The 20631-nt window shown below is 41.3% G+C and overlaps 1 protein-coding gene across 1 annotated transcript in view; it reads left to right on the forward strand.

Annotated features, from left to right (window-relative positions):
• Positions 1-20631, forward strand: part of LOC145406035 (uncharacterized) — a 168897-nt gene that overhangs the window by 54764 nt on the left and 93502 nt on the right. The window contains exons 14-15 of the mRNA XM_080277222.1: positions 747-851; positions 6310-6450. Of these exons, the coding sequence (XP_080133348.1) occupies positions 747-851; positions 6310-6450 (246 nt within the window). The remainder of the gene's footprint in view (positions 1-746; positions 852-6309; positions 6451-20631) is intronic.

The following is a 20631-nucleotide window of genomic DNA, read 5'->3' on the forward strand; positions in this document are numbered from 1 at the left end:
ATTTGATTGTTGATGGATTGTCTGTCTGGAAGATGTCTGTAAGGCCCTTTTATTAAAAAAAATAATAATAATAAGCAAAGAGTAAGACCTATGAGAGGAGGCTAGGATTGTGGGGTCTTGGATGATGTGTGAGTGAGTGTGTGGTTAGTTTGACTGGACCTGCTATTGATAGTTCTCCCACTTTCATTCTCTCTGTCTGTCTGTCTGTCTGTCTCTCTCTCTCTCTCTCTCTCTCTCTCTCTCTCTCCTCAGTTACTGGATCCTACCTCACCCCCATGTTAAGGTGGGGATGGGTAGGTAAAGATGATGATGATGGAAGGCAAACTGAACATTCATACATTCATCAGTAAGTTTAATGATGTTAGTGAAACGTGTGTGGATAGATTGCATTTTGAGCGAGTTGGTTAAACTTCAGTATTGGAGGGAGACCAGGATGTGTGTGTGTGTGTGTGTGTGTGTGTGTGTGTGTGTGAATCCTTCTAGCACAGTTGCCTTTCTAATACTGTTTTCTAGCCACCACCAGAGTTTGAGGTTATGAGAGACATATTTTAGTGGTGGTTGGTTTTTACAAATTTAATCATACAAGGGATCTCTCTTAACTTAAAATAAAATCACCTGGTGGTAGCAGAAATTGACTGTTAAATATGTCATAGCATGGACTGAAGTGAAGTTTGAAGTTTTAATGAATGGGAGGCACTTAGTGGTCAAAGAAATAAGGAATTGCATTGGCATGTGTTTGATTACAGCGAATGTCCGTTGAGTATGACAACCCACGGAGCCGCAGCCCCAGTTTAGAGGCGACAGAGACAACACCACTCAACACTACCTATGTTCTGCCCACACAGGAGGAGGTTAGTGCTCTAGTGTACAGTTGAGGACAAAAGTTTGCCTAATATTTCACCTGTTTTCACTTCTTTCTGGAGGGTTATATTCTGAAGCTGAGAGATGCTTGTAATGTTTCTCTACCCATAGATGATTTTCTTTGGTATGGTGCATCAGGGAGAAAAGTAATGAGAAGTGTGAAGGTGGCCCACTGGAATAACAGGTTAACTTTTGTGGTACTGTAGCAGAAATTGAGAACCATAGAAGTATCATTATTGGCCCACAAGAACTAAAGAAGTCTTGGGAATTTACATTGATAAACCATATGTTGAAGAATTGTTCTTGTTGTAAGAAAAGACATTCCAGTGAGGAGAAATGAGTTTTTATGAAAAACCATTCCCTGGCTAACTCCTCATTATATCATTCTGCTAAATTTGATGATATCCCATTCACTGCTGTATATATAATTTAGTGTTGTTGTAATTTCACTAAGTATCCCTGGTGTGCATGTATGTGAGTGTTTTTTTAGGGCTAGGCACAAGGTATTTAGTACCCAGTCTTGAGGAGCACTTAGGCCCTTTGTTCATGATGGCTGAGGCCACGCTGTAGTTGAAGAGAAGGAGAGCAGGACAGTATGGCCTGTCTGTAGGCAAAATGCAGTTTTTTATGGACAGCATGTAAAACTTCCCATTGTGCCACTACTCTTTGTGTTGGAGAGGTTATATTAAAGATCCTCTACTTCTTTTCCATCCCCCTAAGGTAAGGTTAGTGGATTGCAGGAGAAGGCAACTTCAGTCCCTGGTTCATTAGCCACACATCTAAATGATCCTGGGACCATAATAACATACCACTGGTCTTGTTCAGTACTCAACAAAGTACAAGTCCTTGGTTTCGTTTCGTTTCGTTTCGTTTTTAAAGACTCCAACATGCTTGCATGTGTCGGCCTTGGTCACCTAATGGCGGCTCTCCACGCTGCACGATCCATTGCAGCCTCCCTGTTCAGTCCCTTAACCCTAAGGTCACTCTTAATGACCTCGTCCCATGTCTTTCTCGGTCTACCCCTCATAACCCCACCCCCAATATTAACACTTCTCACCTTCCTCACCCAATTATCATCCCCCATCCTCTCCACATGTCCAAACCACCTCAATCTACCTCTCCTTATCACAACACCAATACACTCCAGTCCCATCCTACCTCTCAACTCTTCCATTGTAAACCCAGCCCCTCCAGGCCTTGGACGCAGGGACGCACTATACATCCACCTAATCATTGTCATTTCTGTACGTCTGAGCCGGCGAATGTCTTCCTCCTTCACTGCCCAGGTCTCACTGCCATACAGCATTACACTCCTAACACATGCTGCATACAAAGACCCCTTAGCACGTAGGGAGAGCCCTCTCAATGTCAGGAGAGGCAAGAGCTCCCTGAACTTCTTCCAACCACTTCTCACCCTAGCCACAGAGCTAGCTCCAGCCCCACCTCCAGCACACAACATGTCTCCCAAATAACAAAACTCTTCCACACACTCAAGAGATTCACCAGTAAGTTCAATCCTTTCACATCTGATGATCTCCACCTGCTCACCCCGGCACGCCGTACACATAAAATCAACATTATCTCGCAGTCTACCTCTGATACCACTACATCTCCTATGCACCCACTTATCACACACACCGCACAAGATGGAATTACTTCCCACGCCCTTGTGGCAAACTGCACATGGCCACTCTCCCTCGTCTTTGACAGTACCTCCACCAACTCTAGATACCATCACTTTTATTTTATCGGCATTTACCCTTAAACCCTTTTGCCCCATACCATCTCTCCACTTCCTAAACCTTTCCTCCGCCTCCCTTTCATTCTCTGCAATCAACACCAAATCATCAGCATACAACAACTCCCACGGGAGTCCGTTTCTAAAGTCACGTGAAAGGGCTTCAAGTACCATGATAAACAACATGGGACTCAAGACTGACCCCTGATGCACACCAACATTCACGGAAAACTCATCACTCAAATCTCCATTCACTCTCACCTGGGTGTGAGCACCCACATACATGGCCATAACCACCCTAACCAGCCACTCCTCCAAGCCAAGCTTTCTCATTGCCCACTTCACCACCTCTCTAGGGACTCTGTCATAGGCCTTTTCCAAATCAACAAAAACAAAATAAAGATCCCTTCTCCTACCAATATATTTTTCCTGAAGCTGTCGAACAATGAATATGGCATCAGTGGTCCCCCTACCTGGCATGAACCCGAACTGCATCTCATCAATATTCACTCTTTCTCAAATCATACCTTCTAAAACTCTCTCCATTACCTTCATTATCTGATCTAATAGCTTTATACCTCTATAATTTCTCTATCAGAGAAAGATAGATTTTGGGATGATTTAATATGTGTAGTGGGTGGTATGCGGGATGATGAGATAGTGATTTTGGGAGGGGACTTAGATGGTCATGTAGGTGAAGCAGCCCAAGGTTATGAAGGAGTGCATGGGGGATGTGCATATGGTCTAAGGAATGCAGAAGGGGAAAGGATACTCGAGTTTGGGGAGGCAACGGACATGATTGTGTGCAACACATATTTTAGGAAAAGAGACAGTAGGTTAATTATGTATGAGTCTGGGGGAAATAGCAGTCAGATAGATTATTTTCTGGTTAGGAGGGCCGATAGGAGGTTAGTGAGGGATGTTAAAGTTATAGGAAGTGAGGAGTGTGTGCAGCAGCACAAACTATTGATTTGTGATATGGTGCTTAAAGAACAAATGATGAAAAAGAGGACATATGTACCTAGGAGGAAAATATGGAAGCTGAAAAACCAAGTAGTAAGGGATGCCTTCTATAGCGAGTTGAGGAGAGTGGTGGCTGAACAGGGAGCTGTAGACAGAGGCGTTAATGAACAGTACAGAGCCCTCAAGAACAATTTCTTGAGAGTTACTAATGTAACATGCGGCTGGACAAGAGGACCACCAAGACATAAAGTAACTTGGTGGTGGGATGAGGGTGTAGAAGCTGCAATTAAGGAGAAAAGAAGGCTTTTCCGGGAATGGAAGAAGGGTGGTAGCAAAGAGGAATATTTGGCTGCCAAGCGTAGGGCTAGGAGAGAGGTATACAGGGCAAAGTCTGAGTCACAGAGACAATTACTTGATAACCTCAATCATGGGGAAAGGAAAAATATATTTAGGGTGGCAGGTCAGGTGAAGAGGGATAATCGGGATATCATAGGTGAGCAGTGTGTGAAGAATGATGAAGGAAGGGTAGTGGTGAACAGTGAGGATATTAAAGATGCATGGAGAGAGCATTATACCCGGTTGTTGAATGAGGAGTTTGACTGGGACAGGGAAGGTTTGGAGCCAGCAGATCCAGTGTCTGGCCCTTGGCCTTTGATTGATACTGCTACTGTGAGTGAGGCAATAGGCAGGATGAGGGTGGGGAAGGCAGCAGGTGTGTCTGGGTTGACTGCCGAAATGTTGAAGGCCTCAGGCGATATAGGGGTGAGTTTAGTCACTGACCTGATAAATAGGATTATTTATGAGTGTGTTGTCCCAGATGATTGGCTGAAGAGTGTAATTGTAAATGTGTATAAAGGGAAGGGTGATGCCCTGGAAAGAGGGAATTATAGAGGTATAAAGCTTTTAGATCAGATAATGAAGGTAATGGAGAGAGTTTTAGATGGTATGATTAGAGAAAGAGTGAATATTGATGAGATGCAGTTTGGGTTTATGCCAGGTAGGGGGACCACTGATGCCATATTCATTGTTCGACAGCTTCAGGAAAAATATATTGGTAGGAGAAGGGATCTTTATTTTGTTTTTGTTGATTTGGAAAAGGCCTTTGACAGAGTCCCTAGAGAGGTGGTGAAGTGGGCAATGAGAAAGCTTGGCTTGGAGGAGTGGCTGGTTAGGGTGGTTATGGCCATGTATGTGGGTGCTCACACCCAGGTGAGAGTGAATGGAGATTTGAGTGATGAGTTTTCCGTGAATGTTGGTGTGCATCAGGGGTCAGTCTTGAGTCCCATGTTGTTTATCATGGTACTTGAAGCCCTTTCACGTGACTTTAGAAACGGACTCCCGTGGGAGTTGTTGTATGCTGATGATTTGGTGTTGATTGCAGAGAATGAAAGGGAGGCGGAGGAAAGGTTTAGGAAGTGGAGAGATGGTATGGGGCAAAAGGGTTTAAGGGTAAATGCAGATAAAACAAAAGTGATGATATCTAGGGTTGGTGGCGGTACTGTCAAAGACGAGGGAGAGTGGCCATGTGCAGTTTGCCACAAGGGCGTGGGAAGTAATTCCATCTTGTGCGGCGTGTGTGATAAATGGGTGCATAAGAGATGTAGTGGTATCAGAGGTAGACTGCGAGATAATGCTGATTTTATGTGTACGGCGTGCCGGGGTGAGCAGGTGGAGATCGTCAGACGTGAAAGAATTGAACTTGCTGGTGAATCTCTTGAGTGTGTGGAAGAGTTTTGTTATTTAGGAGACATGTTGTGTGCTGGAGGTGGGGCTGGAGCTAGTTCTGTGGCTAGGGTGAGAAGTGGTTGGAAGAAGTTCAGGGAGCTCTTGCCTCTCCTGACATTGAGGGGGGCTCTCCCTACGTGCTAAGGGGTCTTTGTATGCAGCGTGTGTTAGGAGTGTAATGCTGTATGGCAGTGAGACCTGGGCAGTGAAGGAGGAAGACATTCGCCGGCTCAGACGTACAGAAATGACAATGATTAGGTGGATGTGCAGTGCGTCCCTGCGTCCAAGGCCTGGAGGGGCTGGGTTTACAATGGAAGAGTTGAGAGGTAGGATGGGACTGGAGTGTATTGGTGTTGTGATGAGGAGAGGTAGATTGAGGTGGTTTGGACATGTGGAGAGGATGGGGGATGATAGTTGGGTGAGGAAGGTGAGAAGTGTTAATATTGGGGGTGGGGTTATGAGGGGTAGACCGAGAAAGACATGGGACGAGGTCATTAAGTGTGACCTTAGGGTTAAGGGACTGAACAGGGAGGCTGCAATGGATCGTGCAGCATGGAGAGCCGCCATTAGGTGACCAAGGCCGACACATGCAAGCATGTTGGAGCCTTTAAAAACGAAAACACCCTTCCCTTTATACACATTTACAATTACACTCTTCAGCCAATCATCTGGGACAACACACTCATAAATAATCCTATTTATCAGGTCAGTGACTAAACTCACTCCTATATCGCCTGAGGCCTTCAACATTTCGGCAGTCAACCCAGACACACCTGCTGCCTTCCCCACCCTCATCCTGCCTATTGCCTCACTCACAGTAGCAGTATCAATCAAAGGCCAAGGGCCAGACACTGGATCTGCTGGCTCCAAACCTTCCCTGTCCCAGTCAAACTCCTCATGTGGTGAAAGGGAGTAGGCTGGCCTCTTTATATGCACTAGACTTGTACTGTAGCCTTATGCCATGCCCTTACATATTGAAGGGAGTAGTATGGGATTGGCTGTTAATATTTTACTTTTTGCAGGTTGTGAAGAAGACTGAGGTGATCACAAAGAGGATCCAGGAGCTGCTCATCTCAGCGCAGGAGGGTCGTCAAGAGGCGTTCATGCCATGTGCTGAACAGATCCACTCGGCTGTTCTTGATATGGATGCCATTTTCCCCAAGGTCAGCCTTAGTGTATCTTGTGTGTGTCTGTATACCCAAACACCTTAAACCTGGAGGACTTGGCCACAAACAAATCACCTCCATGTTGCCCTGTTCTCGGCCATCATGCTGCCCTCCCCCCATCTTCCACTAATCTTATTCATATATAAGTAGTCTCTCGAATATCCGGCGTAATTCAGCCAAAACCCCCGCTGGATTTGCTTCGGTACCCCTAGTTGGCTATCCATTTGGTTTTGAGCTGGATAATATGTTACCACCTTAAGCTGTCCGTCCTGACCATCAGCCCTTAAAACTTTCCTACACTATTACCCAACAGAAAAATTAAAATCAAGCATAAAATACAATACAGCACTGATACAGTACATACGGTACAGTAATACAGTGTATAATATAACCACACGCATCATACATAATCATCATCATCATCATCATCTAATCCTGTTTTGCCCCATGAGGAGCGTAGGAGCTCGGGGTTAGGCAAGTAGGTCCTGACATTGAAGATGGCAGTGACCAGCCTCACTTATCCCTGAGTGGCATTATGTGAGCAATAAACCCCAACCATCCCTTGGATATAAACCAACAGAGGCTCAATCTGATTGGAGCACCTTACCCACTAAACCACCAGGTGCCATAGTTTGGTTATATGGTTACCACCTAGTGTGGTAAATGGTTTTCTGGTGTACAGGAAACCATTTGGCGTGGCACTCAGTGTAGAGTCACCCGTAGGTGATGTATACAGTAGGATCTCACCAATAATGATTTTGACAATAAGTAACAGTAAGTTAGAATAGATACCCAGTTTCTATAATAATATTTGGATTCACTTGAATAACGATTATTTCGTGAATGCCAAGTTGTTTTACTGCAAATATGTCCATAAAAAGATGAGGAATGAAACACACAAACAAGAAAAGATGAAGGAAATCGTCAAAAATGTGAGCAACAGCGAGGAGGAGATGGCGGATCCTCCCCTCGCCACCTCCCCAGACTCGCCCACCGCCGTCTCCTCCATCTCCACTGCCCTACCTGACTCGTACATCTGCCTCCCCCTCCACCTTCACAGCCCCATGTGACTCACCTGCTCCACCTGGCATACCTGCAACCCCCAACATAATGGCTGTTGCTGCATTCTGGAAGAAATATAACATTCAACAGGCCGTAAATTTCTTTGCCAGTGCCTGGAATAATACAACATTGGCAATGATTAAATATACCTGGTTGGCACTCCAGCCACAACTCAAGTCTGTTGAGACAGAGAGAGAGCAGCAATAAGAATAAATGACTAATGATTGGACTTGTAAATCAGATATCAAGAAAATACCAGAAACAGTATCACGATTGAGTGAATGCCCACCGTCAGTCACTCATCACTCACATTCTTTCACAAAGCTAGCCAGCCGAGGAAGAACAACAGAAAAGGGTTGAGTAGATGATGACACTGGAGACTTTCCTGAAGATTTTGACTTTATGGGGTTTGATGAAGTGTTGATGGAAGTGGGTGACCCTGGCGTGAGAGGCAGGAGTGGGGACGAGGCCAGCGAGCGGTCAGGGGGTACGATGCAAGCCTCGAAACAATCATCATACCAAACACCTCATAACTTCTGTAAGGTGAGTTTTATATTACTCATGATGATTTAATAACTTATCTTATTATTTCAGCTAAAAAAAGTAGTGATAGGAAAGCTCCAGGTAGGAAAAGTGGGTAAAAGTCCTGGAGTGGCAGCACCAATAAACCCTTTATACATGTATTTTAATGTCATGCAAATAACGTTTTTGCTAATAATGGCGTTTTTCTGGCACCAGTTAGATGTTATTGGTGAGATCCTACTGCTCAGTAATAATGTGCAGGTATAATTACGAGTGAATGAGCGAGTTCCTCACTATGTAGCATCCAGTGGAGAGAGTGAGAGGGCAACAATTGGCTTTGGCACATTGGATGGGTCGCTCCCTCAACGCATTGTTATAGGCTGGCATGTGTTGCAGGGTCTGCCCACAAGCTGATTGGATCCTAATTCAGAGCCGGATGGTACACATTACTGTCGAAAAGTGCATGGTACCACAGATTGCATCCCGTTTCTGAGACGGATGTAGCCAAATTTTGCTGGGTATTGTTTTAATAGAGCCGAGCTGAAAGTGCTGGATAATGCCATAGAACAGATTTTGTGATGACGGATAACTGAGAGTCTACCTTACAGCTAGTCCTCATAATCATAGAGATGTTTATAAATATAAGTATTAACTTTTAACACATAATTGTCTCTTTATATGGGCCAGACAGACATACAGCTCTAAAGATTGCAGTGAAACTTCAGTAGGCTATTGAACTAAATCTTACTGAGGACTTAATAGCAAAAAAAAAAAAAAAAAAAAGTAAATAAAAGTTTTAAAAGGGAAATTACAGTGAGGACTTGGTGTACCTTTCACCCCACCACCCATAGTCTGTTATTTTTTCATGCTGCTTCTTTCACATTTTCTCTCACTTGCTTCCCTTTATTTTTCCTCTCATCCATTTCTCTCACTGCATGCCTTTGTGTACATGTCATGCCTTACCTTGTCTCATTCACCTTTCCTTCATTATTTTTCTCTGGCTTTCCAAGCTCCTCCACTCACTGTTAATACAACTTCCAGCCTGCCCTTGTACTTTTTACCATCTTGTATTTCATTTTGTCCCTTCATCATCTTGTGCATGTCAAGGAGATGATTATATTTGGATGTATCTTTACAGGTGGCATCTTTTTGTGATTGTGTTGAATATCTGTCGATCATTTTAGACATTAATTTTGTAGTATTACAGGAGGATATAAACATAACCAGTGACATGTAACCAGTCAGATGTACTCTTGATATGCAGTGCATTGTCAGTGTATTTGCACATTAACATAAGTGCATACACTGTAAATTTATTGGGATATCTGCAAATGAACCCATTGTTTTTGTGTGCTTCATACATAGATAATTTTTGCTTGAATGTTGCTCAAGTTCCTGCGATTGTGTTAGTAGTGGACATTATAATACTTCCATGAATGTTATTAATTGGAAATGGAACAATAGGCAGATGTTATTCAATTTAATTAATAACTCCCTCAGCCAGAGAGGTCCCTCTGTGCTAAAATAAACATCTAGTAATAGTAATAATAAGATACAGTAAGTTTCCAGCACAGAATATATCATTGGGCTGAAGGGGTTAAAGCTGAGGATGTAAGGGTAATGTTAGGATGATCCCCCCCACCCCCTTTTTAGTTATTTTAAGTATTACTGTTTAGTGTTATGAATTAGTAGGAGGATTAGAGGCTTTATTGAGTCACTGATTTAGCAGACTTTTTGTGCCATATTAACTGCATTTGTTGCATGTGAGGCATGCTTACGTTTGGTACTCGATCTGTATTCTAATTTTCTTTTTATTTATGCACACCCTTGCAAACAGGAAAATCAGAATAGATTTACAGGAGTCAAGGAATTTTTGCGAAGGTGAGGCAGCAGAATAGTGATCATTGTTATGGCACTTGTAGCTCCCAGCTGCACCAAGGCACTGCTGAGCTTCACTGCTTCATAATGTACAGTACTGTAATATAGTTGAACCAGCACGTGCTTTGTATCATCTGTATACTGTACTGCCTCATGTAATGCCACACCTTTATCACCCTGTATCAGTTATTAGCCTCAAATGGTACAATGCAGTCTGTGGTCTGACCTTTTGCAGGATAAATTTTTACATTGGCTTTAAGAATGTCTTGTTTCTTAGGAATATCTTAGAGTATCTTGTAGCTAATGGACGTTTGTAGAGAAATGCTCGTAAGTGCTCATGTATGTACAGTAGCATCAAAAGATTCTGCCATATTGTTAAGAGCATTACATCATGCAGTATTCCCATTTAGGAACTGCAGAGGTAAAAGAACATCTTGAAATAGTTTGCTGTTAGAAACCTTCCATGCTTTGTTAATTACAGTACTGCTCTCACAGTTCCTGCTGTTATGAAAATTACTGCACTTTCTTCAGACCAGATAAATTGTGCAGTCTCTGATGCAGAGGTTGTTTACAACTTGAATGTAGTTTCATAAGTATGTGCAGGTGTATACTGTTTATGAAATCAAGAGATGCATAATTTACCACCAGAGTAACGTAAATGTAGAATGCCATTGTCATTACCTGTACATTATTTTTAGTCTCATCTTTACTTAAGATGCTCTTCATATATTTATGCATGGATGTTGAATAGATGTCTGATTACAGTACACGTACAGTACTTCGTGTTAAAAAAAAAAAAAAAAAAAATGATTTAAGTCACTGAGGTGGAGCCAAAATTTAGGTGTCTTGAATGATGTGTGATTAGTGTGTAGCCCATTTTACTGGGCATGTTCTTGATAGGCCTCGTAAATTGTATTTTCTCTTAACTTTGTTTTTGGACCCTGCTTCAACCTTCATTACAGTGATGCCTATATTTCATTTTAGAAACTCCAGATAGTCTTATTTTTAACTTGAGGACGACTTCTTATAAATGGGAGATTCATATCCCTCTGGATGCTGTAGGTTATTCATGATCCAGATACATCCATATTGTAGTAGCCAGGATGAAACTGGAAAATGGACATTTTGGTGAAGGTGTTATATCTGGGATTAATGTTTTGATGAAGGTGTTTAGATATAGGATGTTTGCAGACCAAATGGTAATTGAAGTGAAACAAGGCAATACAGTTCAGTGCTTGTGTTGCTGGCTCATGTAGGATTAGTATTAGCACTTAAACAATTATCTGCAACTCAATCCAATTGGAGCACCTTAATTTCCCACTAAACCACCAGGTGCCATAATTTGGTTATATGGTTACCACCCAACGAAGTAAGTGGTTTACTGGTGTACAGGAAACTATTTGGGTTGTCACTCAGTGTAGAGTCGCCCATAAGCAGAAGGAATAGGAAAGAATGAAGGAAAGAAAGACAGAAGAGGGAGTGTAAAGTCACCCCTAGGCAGAAGGGAGAGTAAAGAATGAAGAAACGAAAGATAGAAGAAGAAGGAAGAAAAAGAGGAAAGTTTAGACACCTAAAGCAGCACTACATTGAGTGAGTGGATGGTGAGCATCCTCATGTACCACCAGTAATAATAATGATAATAAGAATAATAATAGCTAATAATATACAGGGTGTCCAAAAAGTTACTGTGCAGTGAGAAATTTGTAATGACCCAACACATCAAACAAATAACTCCTGCCATCCCTCAGAATGTGTTCCAGCAAATGCTGGAAATGTCCCCCAGAGGCCTGAAGACATGTCAGCACACGACACTGCATACTGTCGAACACATTCTGAAGGGTGGCAGGAGTTATCTGTTAGCGTGTTAGGTCATTACAAATTTTTCACTGCACAGTTAATTTTGGACACCCTGTATAATGATAAAAGCCTACAGAACATGTTATTAGCCTGCTTAGCATTCCTGTTGCCACAGCCGTAATGTACTGTACTGTAGGGCAGGCCTAACACACAGTCTTATGCTAAAATTCCTTTCTTACCCTTGTGAAAAGATGTAGTCATTCCATCCATCCATCATTACCTCCATAAACTCATTAGTAAATCATTTCAGTGCAATGATTAATACACAGATCTGTCAGCATGACACTCAGCTGATTGATGTTTACATGTCACACCAGGTGAGCTGTCGTGTTCCACACATTTTCTTTCTTTTACCACTAAATATTTCATTCTGTTCTATGTTACTTTAATCCACACTTATTTGTGGTTCATATATACCATTTTCTTATATGTAACTTACCTATACTAGTCGTTTCTGAGCTAGAATATGAAGGAGTGAGGCAGTCCGTCCAGCAGGTAGGCACAGCTTTGGCCACATTCTTCACAGTGGTACCACATCCCACAGGGTGGTCATATAACCTTGATTGTGCGTTTTCAACCTCTTCAGTTTTGGTCGAATTAAGTCCTAGTGACCAGAAGTTTTTCCGCGGCGTTGGACTATAGTCGAGTTAGGTCCAATTAACGAATATTGCTCAGCTCAACTTTATTCGCATTTAGTGCTCAAAGGATTAAGTTAAAAGTTAATTCATAATTCAACCGTCAGATGGCAATGTTAATATGGTAACAGCCAGTCCATTATTTCCCCTGTTGTGTGCCCCGGAGGGCCTGGGGTGTAGGAGGGGCTGAGGTGAGACTACTGCGGTCCACATCATTTAAACTATATGGCAGCTTAGCTTTGCCCTCAGCCCTCTGGAGTCCCAAAAATTGTAATAAAGGATTGGTTGCTATAGTTTTACTGATATTGTATCACTGCTAAGTTTAAAGTGAAAGTTTTACAAATTGTGGGATGTTGGGTTATGATGATGATGATGGTGATGATAGTAATGATGATGATGATGATTGTTTGCACAGGGTCAGGGTGGTTCTGGGGTGCAGGGAGCAGTGCGGCAGTTGGTGAGCAGTGCAGGACGTCTGTTGAATGAGTGTCGCAGCCACCATGCCGCTACACATGCCGTCGACCCACGCTTCATAACACAGCAAGTCATCCAATGTGCTTATGACATCGCCAAGGGAGCAAAGGTCCTAGTCACACTCTTCCAGTAACACCACCAGACACACACATGCATATGGAGAAATAGTGCCGTGCTGGCCTCTTCAGCACTTGTTGACAAAAGTGTTATTTTTCTCGTAAGCATCATTTAAACTCTGACAGTAGCACCACCTGGCAGGGAGAAATAATGCCCATATCGTCATCAGTTGTGCAGGAAGGCCTCTTTATGTCCTTTAGTGAGTCAAGTCCACAGTAAACTGCAGAACAGTTACCTACTAATATTTCATTGTTACATACAAAAGTCATCTGCCAGTTTCCCTCATTTTAAAATACCAGTTGTATCGAAGAAACATCGGTATTTTGGAACACATCCCACACATATAATGAACTTTCAATGGAGTATTATTTTTCTGTTAATTCTTCCAGTAACACCACCAGACAGGGAAGTCCCCCTCCCCCCTCCTTGTCAGTTGTCATAACAAGGGCAGCATTTGTTTCTGGAATTATCTTTTCAGGAGGAGGATGCAGAGAAACACAAGGTAGGGATATAACCTTATCTGTGACTGGTTTTGTTTATGTGCTTTTTAGGAGAAATTGGCAAAACTGGTTGGGAATAAGGTTTGGTCCCTCGGTGGTGTTTCTCTGCATATCTTCATTCAAATATCCTAATGTCTCTGTTATTTTTCTCTCAAGCATCATTTAAACTAAACCACTTGGGTGTTTGTGGTGACTTAGTGGCTCATTACTGAAACTACGAGTAAAGTGGTGCAGGATAATATCCTGCTTATTTTCAGTACTTCATTAACTTGGTACTGATGAGAGTTGGTAATATTATATATTTCCAGTGATTCAGCTGTAGGGCAGCCTAAATCAGAATTACACACAACCACAGCCCACACCATTCCACACCTGCATATACATTCTCACTGTGACTCCATCATCTGTAACTATTATTCGAATTTGAAATGGACTGTAGTTACAGGTGATGGAGTTAGAGTGGGGGATCATGGGCAGGTGTGGATGAGTGTGAGTCATGGCAGAGTGTAATAAGATTTGGAATGAACTAAATCTGATGTAATATAAATAGGCTTCCATTGTGGTGTAACCTGGAGTAAGTATTTGCAGACAACCTTATGTCTCTGCCATTCATATTGCATTTATATAGTGTCTGTCAGTAATCCAGACATAGCTCAAATATTTAAAAGTTGTCTCTTCACATTACAGTTTAACCCCTCCAGCCTGAATATGCCATGTTTATTTCACTGTTGATGATACTAGGTGATTTGAAAACCTAGGATGAGTCCTGTACTAGTAAAGGGATTGATGAAGGCTTTGTCTAACACCTCTAGTTCAGAAAGTTGTTCCCAATTTAAATAAGATAATTAGAAGTTAGCAGAATGAAATTATTTCCATATGGTAGGTCATTAGCTTTAAAGGTTTAAGCATTGTTTTAACACTGTTCTCTGGAGAGGTGAAAATGGATACTGCAGGCATGAAAGTTCTCATCTCTTACGCTTGTTTTGCATTTATTAACCCATTGAGCTCAGGGACATTTTTTTCCCCATCAGACAGTTTAATTCACCTGAGGATAGATTTCATGATTTGTGGGGTTAGATATAGCCTTGTTAAGCCCATACAATACAAGAGGCCTTTCCCATGTTGAATCATATTGTCTGGTACCAGTGGGTATAAACTTAAACAGATGTCACCTGGGTTCAAGGGGCTACAGATCATCATTATTGCTCTCTTACCTACTTGCTCTTCATTGTGTTTTAGGGAAGCAGACTTGTATATCGTCACCCTCATAAAGAAACTGCCTAAGTCATTTTTTCTGTTTTTCGGGAAATCAAGAAAAACCTGTCTCATTTTCTTAACATTTGAATGGCTTAGGGAGAAACTTCAGGTGCATTTTAGACCTTTCACACCCTAGACCTGGCAAAGGCAGCTATACCAATAGGTGCGCCACGTGATGAAGAATTGATCCAGAAATCGCCGAAAAGTGACTTAGGTAATTTCTTTATGAGGGTGACGATATGTCCTTGGAAGGGAATCGTAACCCCTTTGGCCCAGGGATGGTATTTTTCTTGTTCTTGGTGACTGTGGATGATTTTTTATATGACTGTAAGGAGATATCACTTATTGAAGGGCTAGAAATGGTTTACATTAAACTCCTCCACAGTGACAGATCTCCCCAGAGCTAAATATACGGTGGTACATAAATTGCATTCCACTAGAAACTCTCTTGACTATTGTATGTGTTGCAGGGATGGCTCAGTATGCTGGTGTGGGTGTGGTGGTGGGCGTAGCTTAGGAATAAATGATGCAGGATAGATATTGATAATGGTGAGTAAGCTGTTTCCACAACACAAGAAACTGCATAGTGGCATGAAAGAGGGGTGTTATATATTGACCACCCTGGGTATTGTCTGATGGAAACAGTAATATAGCCAAAAAGCATCCTTGGGCTGGAGGGTTAAAAAAATGCATTAATTGTTTGGTCAAATTGGAATCTCTGTGCTTATGTTGAGTTGTGGCAGAAGTATGGTAAATTTTTGGAATGTGGTGTCTCACGTGATGGTGTTGAATCTTTTATACGAACAAATGTGTGTGTATTTTTGAGTGTATATCTGTGTGGCCAGCTGGGATGGTGATTAATTTGTTGGGCACAAATTGCTATTTCAAATATAAAGTTAACAAATTTAAAGAGTAGAGATGGCCCGGAAGTAGGTGGGAAGATGGTTTTATATTGCTGGCTGTAGGTCCACTGGCTATACCGTTTATACTTATCCCTCTTTTATACCTTTTCTTTCCTTGTGTTTTGGTTCCTGCCTCACCCAACATTTAGGTGAAAAAAAGGTCAAAATGATCTTGATGAGTATCAGTTGGCAGTTTCAGAGTTACTGACTTGACTTTGCTGATGATGCAGTTATTCTGTCAGAGTCGCTGGAGATGCTATTGAGTGCCCTTGAGGAATTTCACAATAATGCAAAGTCATTGGGATAAAAGATCCCTTGGGGCCATGACTAAGGTCTAGGCATTAGGTGGCTAAATGGATGAAGAAGTTAAGTTGGTCCAAGCATGTGGTGAGAAGGTGGAGGTCTTGGAAAGATTCACTTATCTTGGTGTGTGGTAAATAACAGTGGTAGGCCAGACAATGAATTTCTTGCTGCGTTGGTCTGGCCTGTGTTATGAATTCACATGTCTTTGGTATTTGGTGTTGCCGTTATTTGTGTAGAAGGGCGAAAATTTGGATCTTCAAGGCACTGGTGCTCCCTGTCGTACTCTGTGGCTGTGAGACACTAAACAGTAACTTGAAGCAAGCAACAAATTGACTCCTTTGGTACCACGTGCCATTGCAAGATCATGGGATAAAGCTGGTATGGTACAACTTGGTACGTAGTGAGTAACTTTTCTGTGAGACAGAGTCAAGGCCTATTACCCACACAGTATGTCAGTGTCAGCTCCTGTTATATGGGCATGTGGCCATTTTTTCCTTAAGCTGTCTCTGCCCACAGGGTAATCTCTGGGAGAGTTAACGTGGGGTGTGGGAGACCAAAGGGAAGGCCACAGAACTCATGGCTGGAGCAGGTGGATCATTTATGTTAAGAGATACTTAGAGAGGGAAGAGTCGCTACCTGGAGGGTTGCACAAAGGGATCCCTGTGGGTGGGTTTGGAGGCTATGCGTCCCACGGCATTTGTACCCCCACGACGTTGATGATTATGGTGGTGATCATAATGAATATACAGTATATATTTTTTCCGTTTGTGTAGAAAACAGGTCAAGTAATCTTTGCAGTAACTTCTTGTTTACAAAGTACAGAATGTAATTTACAGCAAGTTTTGTTAACCAGTTGTTGATGTCATGTTACTTGTTCAGTGTGCAGTGAAATGTTTACTGTATTGGTATACTGTATTATAATGTGCAAGTTTTATCAGCATATATATGAAATATCAAAATTTTGTATTATACAGTTTAAAAGTACTTCTAGATCATTTAAAAGACACTGTGACTGCTGCACTGATGTCACTAAGGCTGGTATTCTTGTTGGTTAAGGAGTCATCGTAGCACCTCTTTGTTACAATTTCTTTTTTCCATATTTCTGTATGTGACTGGTTAATATCCTGCTGTATTTTATTTATGCTAAATAGTGGTAGTTTTAGTCCCAGGTTCATCTGAAATGTGAACCCAGTGAACTCTGGCTGGAAAGTGCATTTCTCCTGCAGTCTACTATCCTCCTTTCAGGGGATAGGGAGGGGATAGAGGGACATTTGTATAGCTAAGCAGTGGAGCCCCTTGGCATTATCAATGCCAATACATGAAGGCATCTTTCCCAGCACTATGTACGAAGCCTTTTGATTGACCAGTTACTTAAGCAGCAAGCAAGTAATCATTGTCATCATCATCATCATCATCCGGAATGAAAGAATTGAAATATCATAGGAAACTAGAAAACCTCCTACACCAACAAGCATATGTGCCTAAGTCTGCCTTCTTGATGATAAGAATCTGAGAGCAGTGCTAATGCAGGCAAAGCAATACACAGCCACAGTGTCAGCTGTTATTGGCTTGGTATTGCTGACAAATTCATCAGATGTACAGTTGCCCCTGTTTACCATCATTTAAAGATACAAACCCCTTTGAAAAACATTTTTTTTTTTCAATTTATTATTATCTGGCAATAGGTAGATAGATAGATTACTATTTTTTTAATCTCCAAAAAACTGTACAGTAGTTTGAATTGTACAGTAGTTTGATATATTACCCCTGTAGAATTAATGTTTTACGTGAAGTGGTTGGTAAAACAATGATATTCCAGTTTCTGCCCTTGTTCATAATTTTTGCTGATCATCTGTACGAATATAGTCTCGATCATCAGTGAAGTTTGACATTGTGAACTATATGATAAAATATCTGTCACCAACTCTTGGAACCAAGAGTGGGAGCATCTGTATGATTAACCACCTACATCTGATGACATATTTTGTATTTCATTTGTGCTGTCTCTAGACAGTTGTATCTGTATTACAGGGAACCTTTCAAACTTCAGGAGTTAAATATCACTTTAATCAACCCATGCAGTGTGGGAAGTTTTCAGTGAGTTGACTAAAATCATTGGGTAATATCATGATGGGGAAAAAAAATGTCCTCCAGATTCAGTGGTTTAATCCTCACTGCATTTCTTTTGTGAGAATTAATATAAGATGATGATGATGATGATGAGGAGGATGTTCATTCTGACAGGGAATTGTACATTTTTCTGATTGCTGGTTGTAGAAAACAGTCAGATTAAGGTAAGCACAGTATTAGACTGTTATCCACTTCAATCCAAATATGTTATCTTCATTTCGTTCTTGCTACCTCCAAATGCATTTATTTAACTTCGGAAAGACCTCTTGTAGTGAAGGAGTAAGTGAAGGCCATATCTAACCCCTACAGTTCCTCAAGAGGTCTCTCGTAAACTGAATAAAATTGTCTGGAGGCTGCAAGAATAAAGTAGAAAATATGGCATTGGAGTGATAGGATTAACTAGTGACAGATCCTTCACTGAATGGAAGATTGTCAGATATATTTTATAAATCATCAGTTAGTTGTTCTATTTAACTTACTGTTTGCTGGAATAATAGAAATGTGCTGTGTTAGCTGGCACTAGTGTTTATGAATAATCCTAATGTATAATTCCAGAAAATCAAGACAAGTTTTCCTTATGTGTGTGAAAAAGAGGTGAGAATGTGTGAGTGTTTGTTACAGTACCTGTGTGTAAGTACTATAGATGTATAGTGATACTGCTGACAATACAGCATCTGGTGGGAGTGTATTCTGTTCAGTGCATTCGCCAACAACATTCTCAGCTTTGTCACTCCCGGGTCAATATATCCTTGGAAGTTTACAGTGCAGCAGATTACCAGAAGTTTCATATTCATCATGGTAGAAACATTTATAGTAATTATCACGCATGCATGTCTTGATATTACAGTTCTGCAGATTGTCCAAATGAAAATATACCTACATACAGAAAAGTTGTATATTCAGAAGATAAACAATTTTAGCTCAGCTTGGACCCTCTTTAGTTTACCATATGAGGGTATTATTCTTCCATTATCACCTTATGCTGTCATTAGAGCTGCTGAGAAGCAGTTTGCAAGTGCTGTACTGACTCCTGCATTGTGACTTTTTCAGCACAGAAGTTACTCATAACCACCAGAAATGCTTAGCCCTTACAGTCTGGTGATGTATTTTGTAGTTCTTGCTATCTCCAAACAATTTTATTCAGCTTGGAGGAGGCTTTTGCTACTGCAGAGGTTAGGTATATCTTTCAGTAGCTTGTTCAGTATGAGAGATCTTTATGTTAGGTAAAATCATCTGTTATGTAGCAATAGCATACTAAAAATACATCATTCGAATCAGGGGTTAATTGAAGATTCATTTGGTAATATTGATAGGTGTGCATATTAGTAGTGTTGTAACTGGCTAAATCTGTAATGGTGCTGAGGAATGATTTAGTCAAGTTAATATACATAAAAATAATGTCATGCTTCATCTTAAGGAATCCCCATATTGTATTGTGGTTCACTATGGTACAGCTGATGTTTTTTATGGAGTGGAAGCAAAACAAAAACAAAGTGCCAAAACCAGTTGATTATCTCCCAGCAGTTGCTGGAAACTGTTGGGAGAAAAGAAATCTCAGATGTGTAATAGTGTAATATCTGTAACAATGTATGAATTTTGTCTTGAACTTTGAATTTCTATACTTGTGATTGAGTGTCCAGCCTAAGAGTGACAGCTGTGTGGCAAGTTACCATGATTTTAGTCACACTTCACTCAGTTAGTAATTCCTCCCAGGGTTGATGGTAGCCATCCATCTGCAGTACTACCTATTTAATTGTCAGTGCATTTACAGTTATAGAATTGTAGGGGAGTAAATGTTTAGTGTAGTTAACGGGGCTGTACTAGTGTGTGTGTTTTGCAGAATACTTTGTTATTAATATATGTTCTTTGTGAGTGCAGATGACTATGCATGTGAGGTGCAGCCAAGGTTTCAAAGGCCTGAATGATGTGTGAGTGATTGTGTTGCTGTCCCATTTAATTGGGAAGATATTTCTATACCTTTGTTTTCTTCTGTGTCTGGATCCTGTTTCATCCCAGCTGTTTTATGTAGGAATTAGGTTGGAATGATTTGACAGGTTTAACAAAATATGAATAATGCTTGATTGGCCTACTTGGAGAATTAAGTTAGTATAGTGAACCCTTATGTTTCACGTGATTTGAGTTCTTCAATTTACCTTTCGCTGAAAAACCCATAATTTCCAAGAACTTATGTCTCACAATCAAGAATTCACCTTTCACATAAATATATGGGGTGCTGGTAGGCAAGACGATTGTCAGCTGTTGTCCGCAATATTGTTTGCACAGTTCCCACCAGCTGTGTGTGTGGTGCTCGGGTAGTGATTGCAGTCGTGGTCACTTTTTTTGCCTTTCCCTTCGTTCAGCAGTTGTTTTTGTATACTCTACCTTTACTGTGTTATGGGTTCCTCTTCATTCATTGGAGGACCAGGTAATAGTGGTGACGGTGAAATACCAGGAAGTTCAAAGGATGGAGGCAAGAGAAGAAAAGAACGTCTTGAATATCGAGTCAGTGTGAAGAAGAAAAAGTATTCGGTAGAGGATAAG

This window comes from Coenobita brevimanus, chromosome 69, assembly GCF_032717465.1.
Source record: "Coenobita brevimanus isolate Jiangsu-jjx chromosome 69, ASM3271746v2, whole genome shotgun sequence".
NCBI classification, from domain to species: domain Eukaryota; kingdom Metazoa; phylum Arthropoda; class Malacostraca; order Decapoda; family Coenobitidae; genus Coenobita; species Coenobita brevimanus.